The sequence below is a fragment of the Mastomys coucha genome, unplaced genomic scaffold (genome assembly GCF_008632895.1).
Source record: "Mastomys coucha isolate ucsf_1 unplaced genomic scaffold, UCSF_Mcou_1 pScaffold5, whole genome shotgun sequence".
NCBI lineage: Eukaryota > Metazoa > Chordata > Mammalia > Rodentia > Muridae > Mastomys > Mastomys coucha.
Genome location: NW_022196911.1, coordinates 4209411 through 4229897, shown reverse-complemented (window position 1 = coordinate 4229897; position 20487 = coordinate 4209411). Strand labels below are relative to the sequence as shown.

At 40.0% G+C, this 20487-nt stretch overlaps 1 protein-coding gene across 8 annotated transcripts in view; it reads right to left on the bottom strand.

Annotated features, from left to right (window-relative positions):
• Scaf8 (SR-related CTD associated factor 8) overlaps nucleotides 1-20487 on the bottom strand; it is a 307179-nt gene that overhangs the window by 225378 nt on the left and 61314 nt on the right. For 7 of the 8 annotated variants that reach the window (XR_004113422.1, XR_004113423.1, XR_004113424.1 and 4 more), the window contains 11 exons: nucleotides 20149-20280; nucleotides 19625-19737; nucleotides 19018-19211; nucleotides 12134-12234; nucleotides 11437-11550; nucleotides 10108-10264; nucleotides 7888-8021; nucleotides 6253-6397; nucleotides 5352-5420; nucleotides 2515-2730; nucleotides 280-1740 (listed from right to left, as the gene is read on the bottom strand). Coding sequence is in view for 5 of the 8 variants with exons in the window: in XM_031353067.1 (XP_031208927.1) it covers nucleotides 293-1740; nucleotides 2515-2730; nucleotides 5352-5420; nucleotides 6253-6397; nucleotides 7888-8021; nucleotides 10108-10264; nucleotides 11437-11550; nucleotides 12134-12234; nucleotides 19018-19211; nucleotides 19625-19737; nucleotides 20149-20280 (2823 nt within the window). In the remaining 3 variants the exon portion in view is untranslated. Of the gene's footprint in view, nucleotides 1-3; nucleotides 1741-2514; nucleotides 2731-5351; nucleotides 5421-6252; nucleotides 6398-7887; nucleotides 8022-10107; nucleotides 10265-11436; nucleotides 11551-12133; nucleotides 12235-19017; nucleotides 19212-19624; nucleotides 19738-20148; nucleotides 20281-20487 lie in introns of those variants that run through there. The other variant, XM_031353068.1, reaches the window with a different exon arrangement.

Sequence of the window (20487 nt, the reverse complement as noted above, 5' to 3'; positions counted from 1 at the left end):
CTCTTCCATAGGAAGTCTCCCACAAGCCGTTAGCATCTCCTTGACGTTAAAAGAATCTGGGGCAACATTTATACTTTATCAGAAAAGTAAAAAAATGTTTACCTACCATGTTCATTTTAAGAACAATGTCTATACAAGTCAGTTGTACAATTATTTTAAGAGAAAGGTGAACATGAACATCAGATTAACTTAGTTCTGGTAGATAAACGTGAACAACTGTGGTGCAGTCAGCCATTAACCTCTTACAGAGATGACAACTGTACAAAAGGTTTCTTTTACCTACTGAGTGATGTTATGTCCCCTCAGTCTCTGTGCTTTCTACCACCGCTTCACTCTCTACACCAGCAACTGTGCCGCTCTCCTCCTTGTCTACGTCACCTGAAGACGCCAGTTTCTCATAGAGTTCAGGGTCCTTCTGTACTGGTAAAGGCGGTGGCTGAGCATGTCTCTCTGTATTTTCACCATTAACTTGAGGCACATTATCACCTTTCCGTTGAGAAGTGGCCCCTTCGAAATAATCAAAAACCCGAGCATGAGGAGGAGGAACCCAAGTGTTTTGAATTCTATCTCGTCCAAGACGATTTCCATTAATTTCTCTGCAGAAATCAAAATCTCTGTCATCCCTATCCCTCTGCCTCTCCCAGGGTCTTCTGCGGTCATCAAAATCTCTGTGAACTTCTTGTCCAAATCCCCTGTTCCAAGGACCACTTCTAGGATCAAATCGGTAATTTCCAGCCCGAAATCTACCTCTTTCTTCATGTAAGCCTTTTGGACCACCAAAGACAGGCAGAACTCGATGCTCTCTCTCATCAAAATCTCTAGGCCCCCAAGGCTTCTCTGGGGGAAAGCCAAAGTGGTCTCTTCGACCAAGGTGGTCTAGACTTGGCCTCACAAGATTCTCCCTCATGTCCACAGGAGGTCTTCCAAAATGATCCCTACCATCTAACGGAGGCCTTCCAGGGCCTTCTCTGGGATCTATAGGTCGCCCAACCACATCCCTAACATCCACCGGAGGAGGTCTAGTAATGCCCTCCCTGGTTTCCATAGGAGGAAAGCGGTAATCTCTATCCCCTTCCTGCTGAATATTGTCATTCCCAAGTGGTATTCTTTTATCTGGGGTGGGAATACTGTCTATACTTGGTCTTCCAGGAGCCAGAAAAGGTCTTTCTGGTTGACTGAAAAGATCTGGAGGAAAAGGTCCACGGGGTGGAGGATGAAGAGCTGCATCAAGTACCGATGGGGGAGGGATACCCCGTTGTGGTGGAATTCCAGGCTGTAGTAAAGGGAATCTTGGCCCGGGAGCCTGTGCTATCAGTCCTGGACGAATGTCTAACATTGGCAATGCAGGCATCCTTTGAGCAGGGATGGTTAAGGGCGGTAAGTTTTGAGGTCCAATTGGTGGCTGTGTTCCCAAAAGTCCAGCAGGATTTGTAACATTTGGTGGCTGTAGTCCTACAAGTCCAGAGTTATTAGGCAAGTTTGGAGGCAGTACCCCGAGAAGTCCAGAGCCACTGGACACATTTGGTGGCTGTATGCCCAAAATTCCAGAGTTATTTAGAATATTTGGTGGCTGGGCTCCCATAATTGCAGCACTGTTGGAAACATTAGCTGGACGAACCCCCAGAATTTCAGAATTACTTGATACGTTTGGTCTCTGCACGCACAGGATCCCAGAGGTGCTTGAGGCCCCAGGCGGCTGTGCTAACATTGCAGCACTATTTGGAATATCACTTGGAATCACTAAAATAGAAAGAGAATAAACCATCTAAAGTAACAGTTACTCTACTGTGAAAAGGAAAGAAATTATTAATGCTATAATTCTGCTAGTGAACTTCAGCTCCCCTACTCAGAGTCAGGCTTTACCAGACAGGATGACCATCACACCTCAGATGATTCAGAGCACACAGAGTGAAACACACACATTAAAGTCTCAGTGGACTACTACTATCTAAAATACTGGGAACAAACATGTCAGGTTTATTTGTGTGTGATTCTCCACCATTACGATATCAAACAGTGGAGCCATTAAAACAATTGCTTACTGCTTTCACATACCATTTCTAGCTAGACGATACTCTGGTACAGTACTTGGCAAGAGCTTTCACCTCTTACCTTCCTGTAAATAAACATTTCTGTAATCTTATGCTGACAACACCCAAGAACAGCACCATACTCTCCCAAATGGTGAGTGCTGGGTTTTAATGAAAAGGTATCAAAAGAAATCAGTACTACGCCATTTGTAAATTGTCTTAACAGCACTGGACATTAAAATAATGGACCTAGTGCATGCTAGGCAAGCACCTACCACTGAGCTGTTTCCAATCCTTTAGAATGGCTCTTCTGAAAATAACAGTGCAGGGCATGGAGAGAACAGAGTGATCCCTGTCCCCCAAATCAAAACAAACCCCGTGGATTTTACATGCATACCACTCTAAAGTTTAGTAATAATCTTCAGAAAAATAATGATGAAGTGAATTTCAGGTCTAAGTCTTTAGTCCCAGCATTTGTTTCTACCTGGTCTGGCATTCTCAGCAGAAGGGATCTGGTGCTCTGTCAGGTGAGGTACTTTTTCTTCAGGCTCTGCTTTACTGGGAGGATTAAAAACATTCCCTGCTGGTAGAGTTGAGGGAGCAAGACTGCCAGCAACAGAACCACCTGGTAAAACCAGGCTGCCAAATCCAACATCTTTCACAGTTTCTGGGGTCATGGACAATGGTGGTTGCACTAAAGCTGTTGAAGACAAAAATTTATTTCAGATTTAATCAATTTATAAGCTAAGTTTTCTGGTAACTTGAGTGTTTACTTAGTGGCATCCCTGCATTACTAATCACACTGTATAATAACCAATGCTCAAAATGACTAGTCATAATGAGGAGACTCAGCTCTACGTACAAGGCTTCACACTTCTAGAATAAGAACAATTTTATGAAATATTTTCACCAAAAGAGTCTGGAACAGGAGGAGTCACTGGTGAAGACTATCCTTGTAACACTTAAAAAAACTAATTTTCTAAGAATGCCAGCTAAGTAAATACAAAGAAATGATTAGCAGACAGGCATGTAGGTATCAGAATGAAAATTCTTGGCTAATCTTCACGAAATTACAATGTGTGTGTCCTTTATATTCATATTACCTTCTTTAAGTGAGATTAATTTAGGCAAGATGAAATCTAAATATAAAGCTATAAACATTCTATTCCTAAGCACTTAGTAAACAAACTAACAAAACAAAAAAACAAAAAAACCCTCTCTCCATGTGCATGTAACCTCTATAATAAAAGGCAGACCAACAGGAATCTAACACACCCTTAGAAGATCTAGTTTAGTGGGAGTCATACAGAGAACTGCTGGGTCATCCTTAGACACTTTGAGCAAGGGTGTTCCCATCCTATTCACCTCAGAAATACCTGGACAAACAGTCAGTACACTGCAGAGAAGTAACACTGGAATGGAGATTATGGGAAGGAATCAAGTGAGACAAGAATTGTAGCACAATTCCTTGCTACAGTTATTGAGAGACAGGGCTCATTGGATAGCAAATTGAAAAACAATTTCTGAACACTGCAATTTTCAGGAAAAATTGAAAGCTACCTAAATAATGAGGAAAACAGTTTAAAATATAAAGGAATTGTATTTAGATTTTTTTTTGAGAAATTAATAGACATCTCTATTTATTATTATATGTACTCTCATAAAAGATCCTTCAGAATCTAATTTTTAAAGCAGGACTGTCCAAAATAACCAAATGCTTGCTCAGAAACTCTGTATTTAGTAACAGGAAACAGAAATTTAAGATACTTAAATGTCTATAAATATTCGGTTTTGTAATTCTTTTGATTAGTTTGGCAATATATGCACTCTGCAGGCCAAGAAAGCAGCAGAGAACCTAGTTTCTTCAGAAGTCTGGAGGGCAATGCCATCCGTTTTATTACTTCCAGTGTCTGTCTGTGACTTGGTAAGGGGAGGAGGTAAATATTCATTTCTGTGTGACAACAGAGACAAGTATAAAAGAGAAGCTAAGTAAAACATCCTGGAAACTTATACTTGAAGCTATGTTTTATCATGCACATTTATATTTTCTCTGTTCAAAATACAGAACCCCAAGCCTTGTCCACTGAAAACCCTGAGAACAAACAATCTAGTAGCCTGCCTGTGGTCTGTAAATATCCTTCTGCATTAGAAGTGTCTAGGACAGACTACACTGAGACACAGTATAACTTGGGGACATTAAGGCTGAAAAACCTGGGACCCTCTCAGACACAAAGGTGACTAAGTGCAAGGCACAGAAAAGCAGCACAGGCAAAAGGGAAAGCATCTCACCACAGAGCAGAGAATGTGCTGGTCCATTAATACACAGATAAAACGTGAAAACAAAGAAGACAAATAACTGACCCTTTCCTGCCCTTCAGACACCTGCCATCACTGGTCACGCACTCCAAACTGTGCATGTTGGCAGCTGGGGCAAAGGTTTGTTTGGTATCTATCTTGACCTTTCAGTGCACTACACCTCAAGAGGACTAATCACCATCACCTGGCAAGTTTTCATTACATTAAAAGAAAAAAAAATTCTAACAAAGGAATGCAGAAAGATAACTAATTTGCAATTAATGATAAATTAACTTAATCAACAATAATCAACGAATGCAAACATTAAAAATTTAACAGGCAAACATTTTAATGGCTTAACTGTAATACCTGAAGAGCCTCATCTTTTTTATTTGTTTGTTTGTTTTTTTTCTCGAGACAGGGTTTCTCTGTGTAGCCCTGGCTGTCCTGGAACTCACTCTGGAGACCAGGATGGCCTCAAACTCAGAATTCTGCCTGCCTCTGCCTCCCAAGTGCTGGGATTAAAGGCGTGTGCCACCACTGCCTGGCTCTGCTTGGTTTTGTTAAAAAGTATTATCCATTTTATTCAAAATGAACAGAAAGACACTAATATGATATGATGCAAGTCTAGGACATGTTGCCATGTCCTTGTGGGGAAAAGGTGACCCATGATGCAACCAAACAAGTCCTCGGCACTAACTTCCACCTTACAGCAATCTTGTATCTAGAAAGCAGCTGAGCAGTAGGGCTCTAAAGGAAGACATTTACAGTAAACACAACAAAGCAAAATCACAATGGCAACAGGATGACTTCTCTGAATCTTGACTAAAGGAAGCAGATTATGGAATGACAGTTTGAGACAACTGAGGACATATGAGTAAGAACCTGTGAGATGCTGTCAATATTCAGAAATCATTGAACACATGTTTATTGAAAAACTAGTATTTTATAGGAATGAGCGAAAACATACTAAGACTTCTGAGGATAAACAGACTTTGTAAATCACTTAGTAAATCAAAAACTCACATGTTGGTACTACAGGTGGGATTGCGGGGGGAGGTACCACAGGTGGGGGAACTGGAGGTGGCATAAAACCTACATGGGAGGAAAAAAAAGACCAAAGTAAAACAGCACAAAGAAAATTACTGGTTTTAAATCAAAGGTTTCAGAAGTTCTAAATGGACATCCACATTGCCTTACTGTTTTCAGATGGGGTTTTCTCTCTGCTGCGGAGCTGTTATAGAACCCACAGAATAGGTCATTCTACTTCCACTTCCTGAGGAATGGAGACCTCAGTGCTCCACTATACCAACAAAAACCTCGGTTTTAAAATGGCCTCTATTACCATGCTGATGGATCTGTGCATTATTTTCTGATTAAAATGATGTCTATACATACTTTACTTGATTCCCATAAGGCAGATAAAGCAGTGATCTTGATCATAACATTCTATTTATTTATTCACTCATTAACATCCTATGAAAAGCTCTGTGCTGCTGATACGTATCATAAGCTAGGGAATTAAGCTGTTATGTAGGAATGCTGATCATGGGGAGAGTGCTAAAACTCCTATCTACTACTGGTCACAGTAGGTAACATAATGCTATCCATCTGCCAGTCATTTTATTTCTTTAACATACTGTGTTATTTACCACGAGGTTTAACATATTTGTTCATTTTAGATTATATGTCAAATTCTATTAAAATTTTTAATAAATCTTAAAATTTAATGACATTTTTAAGATTCTACTGACCACGTGACCAATTTATAAATCTGCTTCTTTTTAAATAGTGTCACTATTAAGTTAAGTAAGGAGGCTGAAAGGTGTGAGCCCACAGATGGAGAGGCTGGAGAACAGTGAAGCTGAAAAGCCAATATTCACAATACTGTAAACAGAGTTAAAAGTGTAAGACAGACATTCCTTACCAGGAGGTGGTTGTGAAGGGTTAAAACTTGCTCGCAGAAATGGAGGTGGAGGGATCGGGCTGAATCCAGGAGGGGGGACAGGCATCGACACAGGAAACGTTGGAGGAACTAAGCTAACTGCAGGAACAGCTGGTGCTACGGGAATCTTTGTGAGCAGAAAATGTCTGTTAACCAGTATGCCCACCAAAAGTGACTATACAATATATATAACTATACACCCTTTAAAGGGGGAAGTAATAAAATGTCATTACATTTGTCTTTCTCGTTTTGTGCACTTTTTGCACACAGTATTAGTCAACGGGTAGCATACCTGGATATTGTAAGCAACCTCCTATAGTTGGCCAACGTGAGGCTCAGCCTTCAGTAGCACCTGCCTGCCAGGCTGCTCTGGGAAGGAAGGCAGCAGCAGCTTTCCAGGGGCACTAAATTTTCAAAACTTGGTTTTCTAATCTTAACACAATTACCTTTTATTTATCAGAGCTACATAAAGCCCAAAACATCTCTCCAGCACGGCTTGCCCTTGTTCCTGACCCTCACACGCTGTCAGGTCTGCTCAGCATCTCAACTTTACTGCCTCAAGAGCACTTCAAAGGTCTCATGCATAGACTAAAACCAATTCCCAGTGCTATTCCCAAGAGAACTCTTCTAGAGTCACATTCTAGTCTCAGAAAATAGCATTTCCTATACCTGTAATTTCTTGGAGCAAGTATCTTTGTCTCCTTTTGGCACAACTCCAAATCCAACATGTTAAGCAGTCCTAGTGGCTGCCACCTCTCCTCCCTTTCCTTACGTCCTCTCCATGTCACAGTCACCTCTCACCTAGATTGCTAGTTATTTTCAGCCCATCTCTTCTGTGACGTTTGGTGTAGCCTGTTCACTATAAGCAGTATAGTGAATAACAGGTCATTCTCTGACCCTACTCCTTCAATGGTTCCCCTTATTCAGAATGACAGAGGAATTACCCCGAGAGCTAACCTTACAGGCATGAGTCAAGCACTCTCCTACCATTAAGACCTTCAGCTTGGATTTCCTCAGACACAGAAATGGCAAATTTTTTCACCACCTTTAAAGAGCTATTAATCAGCTACGTGTGCTATCTGCCACCATTTTAAGATGGCACACAGCTATGCAGATATTCCTGAGTAGCACATACTCTTTTTCCTATCCAAAGGACCTAATTCTCTTTCTTTACATTTTCTGTCTCCCTGGATGACAATGCAAGCTGCACATTTACCACTGATGGTCCCTAAGACCCAGGGCTCCTAGTGCAGTGCATAACTGACCATACTTAATATATAAACACTTAAGTATAAATAATACCACTTCCAACAATAATGATTTTTCAAAATCATTAAACTCATTAAACTCATTAAAATAATTTTATTAATCTAATAAAATTGTCAAATAATATTATTGATAGAAACCTGCTACACAGAAAGCATAAAACTAAAGAAAACACAAGGGCATTGCACCCTTCATGCATTTAGTACAATAATACCATTGCACCTGCACAACGTTCTTAACATCTAAAACACAATAAGCTATCTGTCCTAATGTGGACAGCAGCCTCCAACTTTACACAAGGATAAAATCAGATAGGAAGATGCAAGGCTACTAAGAACAGATATTACTAACCTGCAGCATGGCAACAGGAGGAGGGAAAACCTCCGCCTGCGTTGTGACCACTGACTCCTTTTCAACTGGACTTGGACTCTGTGTAGTCTGGACCGTCTCTTTAGCTGGTTCTGAGGCTTTCACAGTTTCCCATTCTAAGCAAAATATTTGAAATTGATTTCCTTTAAACACAGCTTTTCAGTTCTTTCTCCCATTTACATTACATCTAAACCCTTGGCAAATCAAAAATGAATAACACACAAATAAAAGTGACAACACTAAGCTGTAACAGTGACATTTCATACAGGTTTCCTGATTGAATAACCAGTCCTGTTCTGTATGCCATCAAGCACAATTAATGAAGAACTAATACAGGCAAATATTCCAGAGAAGACAAGAACTTAAGAAATGGAATTAGTTAGGCATGTGGCGCATATCCGCAGCCAAGCACTTAGGAGGTAGGGCACTAGGACAGGAATCGGAGGCCAGGCTGAGCCAATATGAAATCCATCACCGGCCTCCATCTATTTCAGAGCAATGAGCAAACATGACTAGCTTTTACTTCTCTGTACATGTACCTTCATCTCCCCTGTTCCACGTTGATTAGGCTTTGGTGTACTGTTTCCAAAGTGGACATATGTCTCAACTCTTCAGATATAACACTCCACCCCACAGACCTACATCCATTCACAATGTAATGAAGCAGCACCTATAGCTGGCTCTACCTTGCTTGAGCACGCTCTCTCCCCCTCTCTCTTCCATTCCCCCCACCACCACCATTGTCTCACCATGCAGCCTGGGGTTGAACTTCTTATGTGAACCAGGCTGGCTTCAGATGCAGAGACCACATGTCTTTCAACATCAAGGATTGAGTCATGTGTTATCACCACACCTGATCTGTGATCAGTTTCTTCATATACCAACACAGAAATCCTATATAGTTTTTTTGTTTTTTTGGTTTTTTTTTTGCTTATTATTTGCTTCTTTTGAGTAGAATATGGTTTTCTCAAGTACAGAGTAAAGACTTTATGGACCAGGTGATCTCTCTATTCTAACTATATACTTGTATATATTTGCCATTGTAAATAAATATAAGGAGAAAGAAAGAAAAAGAAAGAGAAAGAAAGAGAGAGAGAGGGGGAGGGAGAGAGAGAGAGAAAGGAATAAGGAAGAGAAAGAAATGAAGGAAGAAGAGGAGGAAGGAGAGGAGGAGGAGGAAGAGGAAGAGGAGGAAGAAGAGGAAGAAGAGGAGGAAAAGGGAGAAGAGGAGGAGGAGTCCTAAAAAATATGTACACAAGCAAGCATGGCTGTGGTCCCACAGAGCTACTTTTTCAGAACAGGACACTGGTAGCCTCCAGCCCAGAATGTAGGCCATGGGAGCCTGTGCCATCCATGTCAAAGATGACCCTGCTTTACTATCATAACATCAGCTCCTGAAGAATCAGCCTATCTGTCATAGCAGAAGTTCAGACAACTAAAAGGACTGTCCTAGGAAAACAGCCATAGGGCACAGGAAGCAAAACAATAAACTGTGTTATCTATCTGGTGGTCCTGAGGTTCAAACCTAGGGCCTTGCTTATGCTAAAAACATGGTCTCTACATAAGGGCCATCTCCAGGCAGAAGGCAACATCATCAAGGAGATGTCTGTTTATGATACCTGGAAAGCAGGCTACCTTTGATAAGAGAAGATAAGAAGAAACAAAGAACATACCATTTTTTACACTAATCCCAAAGATTAGAGGTTTTCCTTCTAGTTGTAGCTGTTAATACTGCTACTTTTAAAAAGAGCAGGATATATGATTTGGTTATAGGCAAAATATCTGGTGTTTCAGATAGTATTATACCACAGCAACTGAACCTGCATGAGAGTATCTGCCACTCTAAGAAGCTGCTAGAATCCTCACTTTCCACTTAAAATTTGTGAAATTAAAAATACTTCAAAAAAGCCTCCCCAGTGCAAAGCTTTTTCTTAAATACAATTTAAATGTTGTCATAAAAGAAAAAAAAAGTTACATTTGCAAGCTTTCAGCCAGAACTTTCTAAACAATTCCTTGACACCTACAGAAACACAAAACACTGAACAGGCAACATCAGCAAAAGCATCATTTACCCTGAACAGATAACATCAGAAAAAGCATCATTTTTTTTCTTCTTCTTGAAGCCAAATGCAGAGAATAAGTACAGTTCACTCTGCCTCCCCAACGACATTTCTATCATCCCCTTCTGATGTGTACTCTTACCAGCATTTACAGTTTCCTGATCAATCATGCCTCCCTCTGCAAAGCCATCCAAGTCATCTACTTTAACTTTTTCCCAGGGTATATATGTGACACCAAGATCCACATCCCAGAACTGTTTGTATTCTGTCTTTACACCTTTGTTCAAAGCCCAGGCAATCTATTGGGAAAGGAAAGAGGAAAAAAAGGAAGATCAAAGACATATTGGAATATGAAATCATATTTAAACAAATACAAACAAAGCTCACTCTTCTTATTGTTTAAACCTGCATTGGGAATCATGCTTGACATGGAAGATCTGTTTCCACTTCTTACCAATTCTAAATACCTCATTTCAGGAGATAATACAAGTGTACTTTTTACAACAGAAACACAATTCTACTGGCAATAACTAGGATGGTTGTCAAAAGTTTAATAAAGCCCTGTACACCATGCCAGTGCACATAAGCAATACTGAGTTTATATACACACAGTCAAGCAATGGTAAAAGACGAGCACACACACTCTACAGAAATAGTTCAGAGTTTTAATTTAGGTTCAGAAGCTGACTAAATCATTCTTTTTAGATCAGTGGTCCTCAATCTTCTTAACGGTGCAACTTTTATTTAACACAGTTCCTCATCTGGTAACCCATAGCCTTAAAATTATTTTCATTGCTCCATCATAACTATAATTTTGCTACTGTTATAAATCATAATGTAAACATCTGTGTTTTCCAATGGTCTTAGGTGATCGAAGGGATTGCAACCCACAGGTTGAAAACCAGTCCTCTAGAGTCAAAATGAAACTGAGTCAATCACAGAAGGAACTGGAAAACAATCAATTCTGAATTTAAAGACTAAGAAGAAAAACATGCTTTCAGATAAACTCTTTAGAAGAAGGTTGGTTTCAATAAGAAAAAAATAATGTAAAGAAGAAGGGAGAAAAAAATGAATGAAAGACAAACCTAAATAAAAAAGATCTAACCAAAATGGGCCTAAGCTGGCACACTTGTGTAGGTGGGAACTTAAGGAACAGACAAATCTCAAATTTTAGTTAGTAAGTTAGTGTACTTATTCCTAATTATAACTCAAGAATACTGAATGGTAAGCTTGCTGGAAACACTAACGGTAAGGCTGAGTATAGAGCTTAGTGTAAGAATGTGTACTTAAACTAACTTGTTCGAGGTCCTGGACCTGAGCCACATCAAGAAGCAAAGAGGAAATGGATGTAAAGAACTGGGGCATTCTAATGCTATAAACAAGAAGGATCACATGACCTTGCCTAACTATGACATAAGAGGCTGAAATGTTAGTCGCCACTCTACCACAAAGTCAATTACAAAAAACTTACCTTAATGACCTTGGAACCAATTTTATAAGATCCTGAACTCAGTTTCTGAAGAGCCCGAAATGAATCTTGTCGATGAACCATACAGACATATGCACAGCCCCTGGGTGGAATCATCTGTGGAGGGAAAAGTCCTTTCTTTACAAAGAGCAGAAGGATGGAATTCATTCTGAAATTTGCTTCTCATAAAACTGAGCATGTGTGACAACAGACCAAACCACCCAATTAGTTCTCTTTCTCTGTTTATTGATAAATGCATATGCAATCAATTATTCACTCTTAATAAGCCCCATATTCCACCCTGACTCAGCTTCCATTCTAAGCCATAATAAAGGTGAAATGTTGAATACATGTTATTAGTTCCTCACCTACAGAAACAGAGCTTACTACTGTAACAAAAAAAAACATTTTTAAGCTGGTAGGTAAATGAAAGAAAGGGAGGGACAAGGAAGGGAAAGAGGAAAGGGTTCTTGCAACAAACATTTAAGCCTTGGAGGAATTAGGTGCTATACTGCTATAAAACCCCTATGAATATTTTGCAAGTTCAGGAGCATAGTAAACAGAAAAAACTGATCAAAGTGAACAAATCGTGTCAAGTTGAGAATCTCCATGTCGGACTCATGGGACTTGATGAGGGGAAGTGAAGAGAGTGAAAGCAGACAAATAGATACTCGATAGATAGTGCTCGATAGATACTCACATTAATGGATTCAATTTGTCCAAACTCCTCAAAAAGGTTGGTTAAATCTTGCTGTGTAGCCTTCTTGTCCACTTGGCCAACCCAGAGAGTAGTGCTGCATACTGTCAGGACAAAGAAACAGATGACTTACATCACAAGGACACAGTGGCCTCAAGCACTACTAAGAACAACAGATCAAACTTAACATTTAGACAACCTGACAGCTACACACAGATAACTGCTACAATTAAAACTGACTGAAAGCTCAGTGTCCATTTATACTTCTACGGATCCAAACTATTTCCTACCTGTGGGCCTTCTTAATATCTTTGTGTTGAATGACTCAGTGGATATTTCTCCCTAATCCACAGATAAATCTGAAACCTGTATGAGCTTCCTTATCCTTAAGGAAATGATACTTTGCAGAAATAAGAAAGGAAATGGGTAAATCAGGACACTCCTTAACTTTTTATTGAAGAGTTGTTGAAGGGGAACTGAACGGTACTTCTCTATGTGCACTCATGTGTATGCAGAACAGAATAGACTCACTGGAGACTCAGCACCACACATGGATCAACATGACCTCAATTCTGTCCTCATTACTGAGCAGTAAATGCTCTTGACCTTCCGCCCTGAAAGCTCCTTCTGTTTAATGCATAAAAGTTGGGAGGAGACACTACTGTTCATGCTTCTTCAATACCTTCTACAGTTGACACACTTCCATAGCGCTACTAATGCACTGCACCTAGGTTTCGTCCATGTCATTTCCCAGCACTTTAATCCCGACAGAAAAGGTCGAAACAGACTTTTCTAGGGTTAACTTAACCTGAAGTGTGAGCTTGACAAGACCACTAACAGGAGTCAGTACTCCTGGTCAGAACTCAACCGTCGTTCAGACGTACACTGCTTTTGTGCAGCTAACACAGACCGTGATGACTGCACCTCCTCAGCTAGGTGCTCTTGGTATGTATGACAGGTTCTCATTCTGGGTGAGTCTCGACTCACGTTTCACTCACTCTCTATCAAAATCTGTAACTTTTTAACATTTTACATTAAACCCAAGGACCAATGAGATTGCTCAGCAGGTAAAAACTTACTTTGCCAAGACTTACAACCTGAGTTTGAGCCTTGAAGCCTATGTGATGGAAGGACAGAACTGTCTCCTCTAAATTATCCTCAGACTACATACATATATCATGGCATACAGAACCATACACATGCATGTATAGGAGACAGACAAACATAGACACACAGGGAGATATACAACTTTTTAAGAATAGATCTTTACTTTAAGAGACCACAAAGGCTGCTTTCCCCAAAGTCTAACATGTCACACGGGCTTAGTCTTTAGCCCACAGCACCACTCAAGAGTGGTGGAACTTTGAGAGATGGGGCTCAAATGGGGGTCTGCCCTTCAAGGAGCTTCCTGTCTCCATTCTACCTTGTTCTCCTCTCCAGTCATAATGAACAGTCAAAGGAGAAGGGACAAGCAACCTGAATTGAAGGTACGAAGCAGAGTAAACTTTTCCCCTTATTGACATCACAGTGACAAGAAAGCTGCTCCATTACCATGCAGTGCAATGCCATGTAAAATCCTTCATGAGGCAAGTCCCAGGAATCTGGATGTCAACAGCTTTGAAGCTTTATCGCCTTACAAAAATGCCTCCTGTCTCATCACGGTATGGCCTTAGTTTCCCCAAGCTGTGCTAACATGTTTCCTATTTTTCACAATGCTTCTCTAAATTTTTTTTCCTTAACAAGTTATGATTCTTCTCAGTCCCAAAGAGAGAGAGCACTTGGTTCTTGGGGCATTAATCTACTCATGTCCCTGAAAGCACTGTGTTCTACAATCTGTGTCCAGGAGCAGCAGTGAGAAACATGACACACTATTTCAAATGTGTTAAAAGAATAGCAACCAGAGGAAACTGCTTCTGCTTCAAGATGAACCAAGTGGTGAAGTACTAAATGGAAGATATAGTCATCACTGTGCCTGCTGAACTTTTAACCAGCAATAGAAAATACATTGTAATTTATCCACAAAAGAAAATGAAATTTTGATGCTTGTACAACACCCATGAGCTAGGAGAAATCATACCACGAGAACCAAGCCAAGACAGACACAAAGCATGGCATGTTCTCCGACTACTAAGTAGAAACTAAAAAGCTGACGTTACAGAAGCAGAAAACCTAAGAGAGGGACAGGAACCCAGAAAAGGTTTTCCATGCATGGTCAAAGGCTGGTAGTTGGACACAAACCAGCTCTAGCAGGAGGAAACTAGCCTGCAGTGCATACACAAATACATGTATACAAGTCTACTGTGCGGATATGTTTAAAACTTCAGAAAAGAGATCAGGAGAGCTCAAGGGTGAGTTTTGGGAAGGACACAAGAATATGAATCATGAAAAAAGATAAAAAGGCTGTTTGGCTTCTTTGTTTCAACTCCACCAGTGTTTCTTACACAGCTGGTAAGTGCACTGCATGCAGCTTTCTACGTTTATTGAAGTAGGATGAACTCAGGCCAGCACTCGCTGATCCTGGGAAGGCAACTGTGGAGGCTGGGCTTGATTCTTCATGCACTAGCATTACAGCAAAGGAACCAGCCACCCTAGTCCTGATACATCTACTTCACTGAGCTGTTTAGATTGGCTTGTGGGTTTTGTTTTTGTTTGTTTTTTATATTTCCTAGAGGAAATATATGTTTACACTTTTTTCTTTGAAGCAAAACTATATCAAATTATTCTACCATAGTGTTACTTAACATGTAAACGGGAATGCTGTGTGTAAAACAAACTGCAGTTCTTAAAGAAGAATAATGATATTCTACAGCACTGACTACAACTAAATAATATTTCAGTTGTATATATGTTAGTTGCGTAATTTAATCATTACATGATATATGTATTACAAAAATACCATATGGTACCTCGTAAGTACATATAATTATAAAATGTCAAAAAGAATACATTTGGGGGACTAGAAAGGACTCAGCAATTAAGAGTACACGCTACTCTTACAGGAACCCAGTTTTATTTCCTCCCACCCACACGGCAGTTCACAGCTGTCTGTAACTGCAGCTAAAGAGAATTCAATGTTCTCTTCTCACCTCCATAAGCACCAAGCATGCACGGGCATGCATGCATACATGTACACAACACACTGACATACATATATATATATGTATATATATATATATATATACACACACACATATATGTATGTATATACACATATATGTACACATATAGATGTATATATACGTATGTGTGTATGTGTATATATGTGTGTGTATGTGTATATATGAGAGAGAGAGAGAGAGAGAGAGAGAGAGAGAGAGAGAAATAAGTCTTTTTTAAAAACCACACAATTTTTAAAAGAGAAAAATGGTTCCCATGCCCGTGCCAGCTGAATTTTGTATCAACTTGACACAAGTTAGAACCATCTAAGTGAAGGGAACTTCAACTGAGAAATGCCTTTGTAAGATCAGTCTGTAGGCCAGCCTACAGAGCATTTTCTCAATTACTGACTGATATGGGACAGCCTAGACCAATGGTTTTCAACTTGTGGGTCACAATCCCTTTAAGGGCTCTTGAAAGATCCTTTCATAGAGCCTGCATATCATATATCCTTCATATCAGATGTTGACACTACAAGTCCTAACAGCAAAATTACAGTTATGACGTTAGGGGTCAGCACAACATGAGGAACTGTACTAAAGGGCCACAGCCTTAGGAAGCTATGGTGCAGACACTGAGGGCCTCTCTGTGCAGTGCTGGTATTACCTGAGGGTGACAGCTGGGGTTCACAGAGACCAGAACAGCTAAAAGTGAAACTGGTGCTGGTCAGCTGGACCTGCGAAATTAAGAAGAGACCAGCAGGAACTGGAGAAACAGCTTACGAGTTTAAAGCACCAGCTGCTTTTTCAGAGGACCCAGGTTCAACTCCAGTTCCAGGGGATTAGAAGCACTCTTCTGACTTCCATAGAATTAGGCACAAAAGTAGTGCACATACATGCAGGCAAAACACAGGTATAAACATTTAAAAAAAAACAAACTTTTTCAAGGGAGATAAAATCTTCCAGGAAATGCTTCCTCAGAGTTACCACACAAAAGCTGTATTTTAGAGCAGGCCAAGACTCCCTTGTGCTGGCAACCAAACCTGAGAGTATAAGAGTAGACTGATTTTGAAGGCATGAAGGTATCATGGAGAGCAGCTAAGTCTTGGCACTGTGTGTCAAGTCTGAATTCCCTGAAAAGAGCCCAGGAGAGGGTTTGGGGAAAGTGCAGCAGGAGAGCCTAGCATTTTGGAGATGCCAGCACGGTAGGATAATAACCACAACAGTAGCAGCATGGAGTGCAGCCAGGATGAGCACAGAAAACAAGCTGTATGCGCTGCAAAGGGTGGAGCTCCAGGAGACTTCAAGACCTTTGGAGGATGCCAGACATTGGGCACTGAGCTATTTATACAACTGAAGTTTAATTTTGCTTTATTCAGAGTGTGACTGTGCTCTGGTTCTTCCTTCTTTAAGTAAGAAAGTATTTAATTTGTTTTTGATTTTATAGGAGGCCACAGTTAAACTTTTGGATTTTTAAAGAGACTTAAAAATTTAAGCATTTAAATTTGTAAAAACTGTGAGACCACTAATGATTGTTAATGTTTTGTACTATAAAACTAGTATTGAGATTTTGAGGACTCAAGGAAAGGCTGTGTTTGAGTCAAGCTGACAACCTGACACAAGCTAGAGCCATCTGAGAGGAGAAAGCCTCAACTCAGAAAATGCATCCATCAGATGGGGCAGTAGGCAATCCTATAGGGCATTTTCTTAATTAGTGATTGATATGGGAGGACCACCTTTAGGTTGGTAGTTCTGGTTTCTGTAAGAAAGCAGGCTGAGCAAGTCATGAGGAGCAAGCCAGTAAGTAGCACCACCCTTCATGGCCTCTGGATCAACTCCGGCCTTCATGTTCCTGCCCTGACTTCCTTCAATGATGACAGTGATGTGGAATAAGCACAATAAACCCTTTCCCCACATGTTGCTTTTGATCATGGTGTTATTCTACAGCAACAATAGGCCTAGCTAAGACAATGCTCAACAGCATCACAGAACAGGTGAGAAATGAGTGGACAGATGGTAAATGAATAATTAGCAGCCCTATTAATAAAGGAGAGCAGAGAGATGGAGAGCAGAGATTTCAGGGGATGGGTTGTCATCGGATTTTTAATTTTGTCAACCAACATTAAAATATTTAAATTTGGGGCTGGCAAGATGGCTCAGCAGGTTAAGAGCAGTGACTGCTCTTCCAAAGTCCTGAGTTCGGATCCCAGCAACCACATGGTGGCTCACAACCACCCATAATGAGATCTGACGCTCTCTTCTGGTGCGTCTGAAGACAGCTACAGTGTATTACGCTGGAGCAAGCGGGCCGGAACAAGCGGGGCCATCCTGAGTTCAATTCCCAGCAGCCACATGATGGCTCACAGCCATCTGTACAGCTACAGTATACTCATACATATAAAATATAAATAAATAAATCTTTAAAAAAAAGAATTAAAAAAAAATTAAATTTGGCCCTTTGTAATGAGGAGCAGAGAGAATTTTCAGAAGTCACACTAGCTGTTAATAATGTAAGAAGGTTCCAGAAAGATACCAAAGTCTATTGAAATTGCCAGAACTTATAAAAAGATGCCATTGCCTTTGATTTTGGGATCCCTAGTCTCAATATGCTCTTGCAGTTGCAAATGAGGGCTTAAATTCACTTTCCAAGATCCCAGTGCAAAAAAGTGCATACACAGATATCTAAAACAATTATTCATGCTGAGGTAAACTTAAAGACCAACAGAAAGTACCACAAGTCTATTTTAGCTCTTGAACTCTCTACCAAGTGCTTCCCTGCTCACCTGAAGTCTAACAGTTCTCCCCAGAAACAACAATGGATTAACCCTAGCAGAACTTGAGAGGAAAATAACTCACTTTGTTGTACTTAACGTGATCCTTATCCTATCCAATTCCTGAAGCAAACCCTACCATGACCAAATCTATTTTAAATACACAAAATAGATTAAAACATAGAGGAAAATAAATTGTACTGTAGGCATTTCTCTTCCAGTATAAAACCCACAAGTTTATAATTTACTTTAACAATTACACTGAGGCTGGGCTAGAGGTTTTTAGCTCAGTAGTACACTGAATACCTAGCAGGAACAAAAACCTTGGATTTAATCTCCAACACCACATACACTCAAATTTAAATGTGTGTGTGTGTGTGTGTGTGTGTGTGTGTGTGTGTGTGTGTGTGTGTGTGTGTGTGTGTAAAAATACAGCATGGTGTAGCTATCTATGTGTACCTATCAATCCTTCAGATTTGGATACTCATAACCTGACAGCCACCATTGTGTCTCGATACAAATGTCAGCCTGGTGTATTTCAAGAACCCTTGGTCAAGCCATACTTTACAACTTGCATTAAGCACTCTACAAATATCTGCTAATCTGCTTTTCTTTCACAAAAGCCTGAGTCAAAGCCATTTAATTACTAACAAGTCCCTCCCTTTTCAGTTTCTTACTCTGAAGATAAAATTGGGTAAGAGATTTTAGAGCACAAAGTTAGCTGTTTATTTGTTCTGTAGAGACTGGAGATCAACCTTAGGTGGTTCCTTGAAAAACGTCCTGGGCTTTCTTGCTGTTGCCGTTGGTTTTGAGGCATAGTCTTTTGTTCACCAAATTGGCTAAACTAGATAGCCAGGAATCTCCCTGTGTCACCTTCCTATTACAAGAGTTACACACCTTTCCAGGGTTTCCTGTTGAGGATCTAAGCCAGGCCCCTACATCTCTGCAGCAAGCTCTACAAGCTAGAGAACTGTTTTCCAACACTGACTCTAGGGAGGTTTGTCACAAGTATACCACTCACCACTTAGTGTTTTCGATCTGACAGGAGGCAAGCCCTTTTTTTGGCGTTCTTTCTCCCTTTCCCTGGCTCTGCGTTCACTTGAATAGGAACGTGAGGATTTTCTCTTTCTCTCTCTTGAGCGGGAACGAGACCGCTTCCTGTGCTTTCGCTTTCGGGACCCAGAGCGGGACCTGGACCTTCGTTTTCTTGGTGACCTACAAAAAATAATTATTTTACTTCTAATGACAGTATTATCTTTCAATTTGAAATGAATGAGAAAAAAAAATCTGTCATATTTAACCACCTCTTAAACTATCCTATAGTATAATCAACTATTAAACATATGTTCTACTATAGTTTTATGCTACGGATGCCCACATAACTAATAGATGCTAGATGGACAATTCTAAGTCTGAGACTTTATCAACTAAAACAAAAATCCAAAAATCCAAAAATCACAATCTTGTAGCAACAGCTGTTATTGTTACATAAAGTACTCCAAGAACAGACATATGAACAAAGGCCATCTTCTGGGTTTATTTTTCAATTACTTTTCCTGAGACAATTTTTTTTTAATCTTGATGCAAAGAACTAAAGTAAACATTCCTATTAAATATTATTATAGAACCTTGATCGAGATCGTGAGTGAGTTCTTGATCTTGAGCGAACAGCTACTTTCTTAGCTTCTGGTTCAAAGATTTCCTCTTCAACAACATCTTGCCCTTCATCAATATCCATATCCTTGAAAGGCAAAGTTAAGGGCACATAAAAATTCCAGTTAAGATTTAACCTACAAGTGCAGTTCTGCATTTACAATATAGCATTAGTGCCTCCAAGTAATAGAAGTAGGAGAATAAAAGACAAACAAGACAAACTACATTTAGGCTACAGTTTACAAAGTTTATAGTTTACATTTACAAAGAACCTTACACAGTTAAAGAACTTTGAACAATTTTGTTTTGTTTTGTTTTGCAAGAAAGGGTTTCTCTTTGTAGCTCTGGCTGTCCTGGGACTCATTCTGTAGACCAGGCTGGTCTTAAACTCATGAATATAGGCCTGCCTCTACATCCTGAGTGCAGGGATTAAAGGTGTGCACCACCATGGCCTGACTAACTTTTGACCTATATGACTCAGAAAAGCAGTGACTTTTACCTGTTGCTGAATGTCTATGGAATCATCTAAATTTGCTTCAGGTTCCAGAAAATGCTGTTGGCTGCTCCCTTGTGAGGGTGAAGCGGAATGCTCGGACCCAAATGTCCCCTCCTGGCTATCTTGAGGAGTTACCTGTTGAGAACAAACAAATGTCCTGAGACAACATTCTTTTTTTTAAAAAAAAAAAAAAAAAAAAGATTTATTTATTATTATATGTAAGTACACTGCAGCTGTCTTCAGACACACCAGAAGAGGTCATCAGATCTCATTTCAGATGGTTATGAGCCACCATGTGGTTGCTGGGATTTGAACTCAGGACCTTCAGAAGAGCAGTCAGTG